We start from the raw sequence: 7,248 nt of genomic DNA on the forward strand, positions 1-7,248 counted from the left end.
CTGACATGTTTCCTCCTCCAACTGATCAGTGACACTTTGGGCAGAGCTGGTGAAGAATCAGGAGATTATAGCAGTGACTGTGAGACCTACCTGAGCTGTTCTTTTTAGATGACTTCTTGTTGCCCCCGGATTTTGTGCTAAAGGCTGCAGCTGCAGGTGCTCTGCTGAGAATACTCCAGCTCTCAGAATGCAAACACTACACACACACACACACACACACACACACAGAGAGAGATCAATACAAACCCCTCAGTGCTTAATACTGGGCCAAATGATTCTACACTTTGCTGCTCTGTCACTGAGCACATGACTGAGCAGGACCAGGACCTGCAGGGGTTTGAAACTTGTCTGACTGCTGCAAAAACAAGCAGAGGTTCAACTAAACTGCAGGTATGAGGAAGTGACCATTTAAGGTCAACCCCACACCAGTCATTCAGAGGGATGTCATATTTTATTATTCTCAGAAAACAGATGGAAATTCAACAAAAATGATCCATCTAACCATTCATTCATTTTTGTAAACAAATACACGTCACATTGTAAAAAAAAAAAAAAAAGGTTTCCTATGCAGTAACTGGCTCCTTCTCAATAGGCTGTATATTCACCTAAATAAACCACCAATCTTGCAAAACATGATTTTTACCCTCTTCAGTATCACATTACTCTGACCCACAGTGCTGCCTTCATTACATCTGACATGGTGATAGACTTGGACTCTTCTATGACAAGTGACTTGTTCAGGACAGAAACTGGGTCCAGACTAAACCACAGATGTAGTTTAAACTACAGTGGGTTTAAGGGAGAATGTGATTTAAACCTGTTCCTAACCTTAACGAGCTGCGAAGCTAATGACAGAGAAACAGCCCCAAGGTGTGTCTGATTTTTAATCCAATCAAATGGGCAACATGATTCGCAAGTCATGAACAGTGACCTTCTGACAGTGAGCACATAAACACTTCTTTACACCTCAAGATGGACGGAACTTTTAAAAACAACTTCTATATGTCTGCCTCTGATTGGACATGATGTACTATTTCTGCCTCTAGTCTCTTCCTGTATGTCCACTCTGTCTCAGACCACTGTCTGTCTTTGATAGTCCACTTCTTGCTGTTACATAAAACACATCAGGATTGACAGAGCACATGAAGCACAGAAACACCTCTGCTGTTTCTGAGACTGAATAAAGATCAATAACAACATTACACCTCTCTAGTAGCTTCAAGGTAAGAAAAACACCCGATTATCACACAGTGCATGTGTGTGGTACAGCTACGTGATATTTCTGTGGCCAATATGAAACCAAACTCCAGCCAGTTTTCTGTCTTTTTATGTATCCTCTGAAATACTGGGATCTCCACTAGAGTTTAAAGTGAAATTCTGTGGATTTGAAAATTGCCTGAATGCACAGGCTGTGTTAGTACTGAATGTTCTACTGGTACGTCAGAGGTTACAACAACACGACTTTAATCCAGTGTTAACACAAAACTGACTCTTCCGAGTACCATTTTTATGCATGGGCTGACGTAATCAATGAATGTGTATTGGTGAAGGTAACTAACCCTGCACATACACACCCCTGCTCTTCATATGAATATCACCGAGTCAGATTCCTCTGCAGCTCAGTGCTGGAGCTTCAGTTAGCAGGCCTGGTGTCTGCTTTGAGCCTGCTCCACTGAGGTGTGCAGTCACTTCACTGCAGTTTGGAACAGGTCTGTGCTTTAAGGTAAGAATTCACCAAGTCCTGTTTTCATTTAAAAAGTACCATTTAAAGAATTAAAGAAAGCATCACCAGGCTGAGTGACAGCTCCAGAGCCTGGTTACCACTGCAGCAACGAGGTTAGATACAATTAATACTGACAAACTAGTTCCTACACTAACACAAAAATGAGAGTGTGTTGTAAATGCTTGAGATTGTGTTACCTTGACACAGCCCAGTCGTCCTATCCTCAGCAGGGAAGCCGCCATCTTTCTGTTCAGCCTGCCTGGAATTCAGTAAACATACAATGACCAGTCAGTGCAACAATGACGACGTCGAAACATCCTGTGATTTTAATAACATCAGCGTTGTGTGAGAAAACAGAGCCGCGGTAACGAGCTGAGTTAAAATGTGTGCCCAGCCTCAGATACCCGCAGCCCGCAGAGAGTAACAGCAGACAGTGGCTGTTACCTTGAGATGAATGAATCTGTTGAGTGTGTGCTCCCCTCCGCTGGTCAGTGATGTGGAAACAGCCCACAGCAGCACAGTAATGGCTCAGTCCCAGTTCATCACCTTTTATGTAACACATAAATGTGACAGGCCCCGCCCCCTTCCTGGCTGCATGTGTTGTGAATCTGTGTGTTTTACAGCCTGTTATAATCATATATGTTGATAATATTTTGCCATTTTATCCTGGTTGAACATGAATGTGTGATAGTGTATCTACTGTGAATGACTGCACGCTCTACGGCCATTATATGGACATAACATGATGAGATTGAAGTGGTTTTGGCGCCATGTTTGTGTTATTAACTTTAAAACTTTATATCGAAGCTGCTCAGTAAGCTAACTGTGTGTATTTTAAATATCTAACCCCTTCTCATCGTCGTCCGGTGAACATCAACAGCTTTGTGTACATTCTGTACTTTCTCTACTTTCTCGAGGGGGGCGTGTGGTTGGCGTGGTAGGTGACGTAACTAACGCGCGACAAAATACGTCTCTCCTCTCCGCGTGGGGGCCTATCGTCGCGTGTTGCTGCTCACAACAGTCATGGCTGCCGTCGGTTTCTGTGGAGACTGGTTCATTCTCACCTGCGACAAGAAGCTAGTAGCCGTTCACATCAAACAGAGCAGGTTTGATCTTTACAACAGTTTCCTCAGCTGTTCCTGAGTCATGTTAGCTTAGCTGCTAGCAGTATTAGCTAGCTGTCAGTCTGACGTTAGCGCTGTGCTGAGATACGTCTGCGTTGATTTCCAGATTTTTATCATTTAGAGAACTGTACAAAAGTCTGAAGAAGTGTGTGATCATCATCATAATTGATCTCATATTGATGCTGTCTCCATCAATCATCAACAAACTGATGTGGTTATAGTCAAAGGATAAAAAGAGGACTCCTGATGCCCTAAGAAGACTAAAACTTGGGTCTTGGCTGTACAATAACTTTGTCTAACAAAGTACAGAAGTCTAAAATATATCAAAATGATGATATAAATCAGGAAGTATCTGGGTTAGCACGAATGAGAGAGCACTAAGATCAGTCTTACATTACATAAATATTTCCCACACACATATAAATATTGTACAGATCGATGGATTTTGAATAAGTTCTCAAAAGTTATTTAAATTCAACAGATAGACGACTGATCCCTGAAGATCTGCCTCTCTTCATTGAAAACAACTGACAAGTCAGAGTCACATGTAGATTTAAATTCTTCATCAACTGAAGGGGTGTCAGTGGGAATTTTATCAAGGAAACTAGATCAATCTTTTTCATTATATTTTGATTTATATCATTTTTTTCATAAAAAGCAGTAATAAAATCAGAAATTGACTCTGGATCTTCGAGAGGAGCTCCACCACTATTAAGGACAGTTAATGATTTCCTTTTTAAAGTTTGTTTTCTCTAGAGCAAAAAATTCATTTGTATTTCTTTTTTCCTTCCTCAAGTGACCTTGGCTCTAGAATGCTCCTTTTCCACAAATAGACAGATGTGATCCAGCTGTAGCTGCATGTCCTTCAATTCAGTTCGTCTTGCTTTTGTCAGTTGATGGTTAAGTTTGTGCATCAGGTCAGCTTCTTGAATATTTTATTCTCTCTTCAATTCCTTACTTTTAATAACATCATATCTTACCTTAAATTTTCCCTGTAGTTATTGTTTAAGCCGTCACCGAGGAGTTCCTCTGCTCTTGTTTTAGTGGTATCATTGAATGAATCATCATTTAAAAGAGAATTGTTAGTATTTCCATTATCCTCACAGATCTCCTGGGTAGCAGATGATTCCAGAATTATTTGTTTAGGTCCATAAAAATGATTCACAAACTGAAGGAAGAAATTGAAAAATAAGTGAACATTCTGTCACAGCAGATGAATTGTTTTGCGCCAGTTTTGAAGAAAATGCTGTGCATCAGTGAAAGAAAGCTGCAGGGCAGCGGGACCAGGTTACAGCTCTGTGAAGCTTGTTTATCCTAGGAGGGCGTCTGTTACCCCCCTGTGTTTTAATATAAAGATATAATAAATGAGGTTTTGAAGTAAAATAACATCAGATCTCACACCAAAAAGTCTGCTTTCCCTGCTGACATTCAAGACATGACATAAAGAGAGGAAATGTAAAATCCATAGAGAAAAAAAAAAACCTCAGGAATAGTTACACCTGTAAACCAGCTGAACACCTAACAAATAAATGTACTGAAATAATGCCACCAGGAATGAGGTGGTGATTAACAACCACTGGAACTGACCTAACACAACAGAGAAGGTGGTTCTACACACCTGACTATAATGGATTCCAAATAAAAACCATACAAGAATTAATCTGAGCAGAAGTTATGAAATAAAGAGGAGAAAGAGAGAGAATGAGAGAGAACGTGTAGCTCTGCTTGTCTAGATAAGTAACGGTTAATGAGTGTAGAAAGACATTATCAGAGTCAAGTCTTTTAAAGTAATGTATCAGGAGTAGTAGCCTATTCTCTTTTCTCTTTCCTCATGTCATAGCTTCTGCAACAGCCTCAAACAGTTCCACTTGAAGAAGACAGATAAAGGACCCTGTCTGTGTAAATTCACACCAGTGTTTGTAGTTGGAGTTTTATATGATGTGATGTGTGATCGTGTTCTACTGATGAATTCAACATGAGAAAATAATCCAGTGTTCAGAGTTAGTTTCTTTACACTGTTAGCAAAAGCAGGAATTAAAATCCACACCAACAGGGACCTCAGTTGAAATAAGTTTTTATTTTCATACATGTTTGAAAGGTAAACTGAACTATGCTCATGTCAAACTAGATGAATTGAAAGTAAAAAGTAGATGAAAGTGGCATCATGCAGGAACTGATCCAGATTTATTACATCAGCTCTTCTTTGTTGCAGGGAAGCATTTGTGTTTGACTGCAGCACTGCTGAGAAGAAGCCCAAGAACACACAGGACAGCAACAGGTACAAACAAGCAGATGAGTCTGGGTTGTCAAGTAAATGTGAGGTGTTCATGTTTTGCAAAGTAGGAGAAAAATCCACAAAAAAGGAAAAAAGACCAAAAAAAGAACAATACGGACACATACAGTTCTCTGGTTTCCAGAATCAGAAACTACTTTGTTACAGTTGCACAATGCACAGTCGGGAAAGAAGTAGCAATAGGTAAAAACTATAAATACATATAATGCACATAAATACTGAATGCACAGGAAGCGAATGTGTCAGGTAGAAACTCCACACCTCTGTAACAGCAGCATGCAGCAGGTCCAGGGTCTGGTCTCCTCTCGTAGTCCAGTCCACAATGAGTGAAAGTGGGCCGAGTCTTGTTCAGTTGAAGACCACAGAGATCATGAAGAAAGTTCTGCGGAGCAGAATCTGAGTCTCACAGTAACAGAGTGGATGATGTCACACCAGGCTGCTTTGTAATGTAGTGAGAATTTAGCCCTACAGCTAATGGTTCAATGTCTGGGCTGCAAAAATGGTCCATCCTGTCTGTCCAAGCCGTCGATGAAAGTGATCTTATTGACCAGTGATTTCACATTAACCATGATGATAGAAGAGAGATACACTTCTCTCCCTCAGCCTTCGTCATCACTCCATCCCTCATCGGCATCCTCTGTGTGTCCTCCTGATCTCTGCATGGATGTCTGCTGTTCTGGTCTCCATGCAATCAGCTGGTCCCTGGTGTAAACACTGGGGCTGTGGAGTTGTGTAGCTGAATGAAAGAAGTAATTCTACAGTGAAAAAAACAGACCAGACCTCTGTCTACTACCATGTTCAGACAGGGTTCAGCTGTTACTACTTAAAATTTAAACAAGTATGACAAAAGATAAAAAGCTGTTACAGGAACACGACACATGCACACTCAAAACCAGGATAAGGAAACAAATCTAAGAACAGGAAGAATGAACAGAGTGTAACAGCTGTAGTCTCCTTTGTCAGCAGTGATGGCTGTGCCTCAGAGGAAACAGGAAGTGACAGAGTCCTTGCCTTCACTGTATCTCCCTCTGGGAAGCTGCTGGCACTGACTGATGACACCAAGAGGCTGGTCCTCTTTCACCGTGAGCCTTCATGGAAGTGCATCAGCATCAGGTACAACTAACAACTCTGTCCTCACAACGGCTTACTGCATTTTACACATGAGAAAGTATGTTAATAATGAGTGTGTGTGTGTGTGTGTGTTACAGGTGGGTGGCGAGGAGGTGCACTTCCCTGGTGTTCAGCCAGGCTGAGGATGAGCTGCTGGTGGCTGACAAGTCAGGAGACGTGTACTCCTTCTCAGTGGAGGAGCCGCAGAGGGAGGGCGAGCTGAAGATGGGTCACCTGTCCATGCTGCTGGCTGTAGTAGGAAACACCACACTGCATAAACAACACCACCACAGATGTATTCAGACCACTGAGAATCAGTGTTAGTCAAATGTTCCTCACTAAAATAGTCATATAGATTTATTTGGTCCACTTTTCTGATGTTTCCAAAGTTTTCAGCCACATCTTGTGTCCGTTCAAAGAGGACAGAGTTCATGAAGGTTGTGTTTGAAACAAAGCATTTTATACGCCATGTTGTCTGGCCACACCTGAAGAAGTGAGGTAGAGAGCCTGCTGTCATAGGCCCTTTTCTATGGTGACCCTGGGAGCTCAACACACTGCATCTCAAGAAATCACATGCAAATAGACAAAACACAAACAACTTCAGAAACATCTTCATCAGTAAGCATGTTGTATATTAAAGTCTTTATCACATGGTTTTATTGGGCTGACAGAAATGTCTCCTACAGCCTAATATCATCTGCACATGATCTGATGTCACCTTTAGCTGTTCAGTATTTCTGTCACACCTGACCTGCAGAGAAACAGTTTAAAATCTGGTTAAGGCAGATAAGTTCAGTTATAGTGATGTCATAAAGTGAAATTCAACAAGGTGAAATGTAAACAATGTGATCACAATACTGGAATAAAAAAGAAACTCTAGAAATAATTGTAATTATTAAAGTCACACTAAGGATATTTTGAAAATAAGAGCATGAATTATCATTAAGTTTCTCACTGAACATTTTTGCTCTTCAGCCTGATGATGAACAAACTGTTAC

General features: G+C 41.0%; 2 protein-coding genes across 4 annotated transcripts in view; one reads left to right on the top strand and one right to left on the bottom strand.

The window, feature by feature from the left end:
* The window catches only part of LOC111663435 (uncharacterized), a 15,350-nt gene extending 12,847 nt beyond the window's left edge, over positions 1–2,503 (bottom strand). Inside the window, exons 1-3 of one of the 2 annotated variants that reach the window (XM_087176987.1) lie at positions 2,168–2,503; positions 1,921–1,982; positions 91–196 (exon numbers count right to left, since the gene is read on the bottom strand). In XM_087176987.1, the coding sequence (XP_087033113.1) occupies positions 91–196; positions 1,921–1,982; positions 2,168–2,360 (361 nt within the window). In that variant the 5' untranslated portion in view covers positions 2,361–2,503. The remainder of the gene's footprint in view (positions 1–90; positions 197–1,920; positions 1,983–2,167) is intronic. The other variant, XM_023417630.2, reaches the window with a different exon arrangement.
* A 175-nt stretch (positions 2,504–2,678) lies between these two features.
* Positions 2,679–7,248, top strand: part of wdr4 (WD repeat domain 4) — a 27,860-nt gene continuing 23,290 nt past the window's right edge. Inside the window, exons 1-4 of one of the 2 annotated variants that reach the window (XM_023417623.2) lie at positions 2,679–2,829; positions 5,060–5,125; positions 6,104–6,253; positions 6,349–6,505. In XM_023417623.2, coding sequence (XP_023273391.1) covers positions 2,747–2,829; positions 5,060–5,125; positions 6,104–6,253; positions 6,349–6,505 — 456 coding nt within the window. In that variant the 5' untranslated portion in view covers positions 2,679–2,746. The remainder of the gene's footprint in view (positions 2,830–5,059; positions 5,126–6,103; positions 6,254–6,348; positions 6,506–7,248) is intronic. The other variant, XM_023417624.2, reaches the window with a different exon arrangement.

This window comes from Seriola lalandi, unplaced genomic scaffold (assembly GCF_002814215.2).
Source record: "Seriola lalandi dorsalis isolate HSWRI2012SDOR001 ecotype SW California unplaced genomic scaffold, Sedor1 jcf7180002054576, whole genome shotgun sequence".
NCBI lineage: Eukaryota > Metazoa > Chordata > Actinopteri > Carangiformes > Carangidae > Seriola > Seriola lalandi.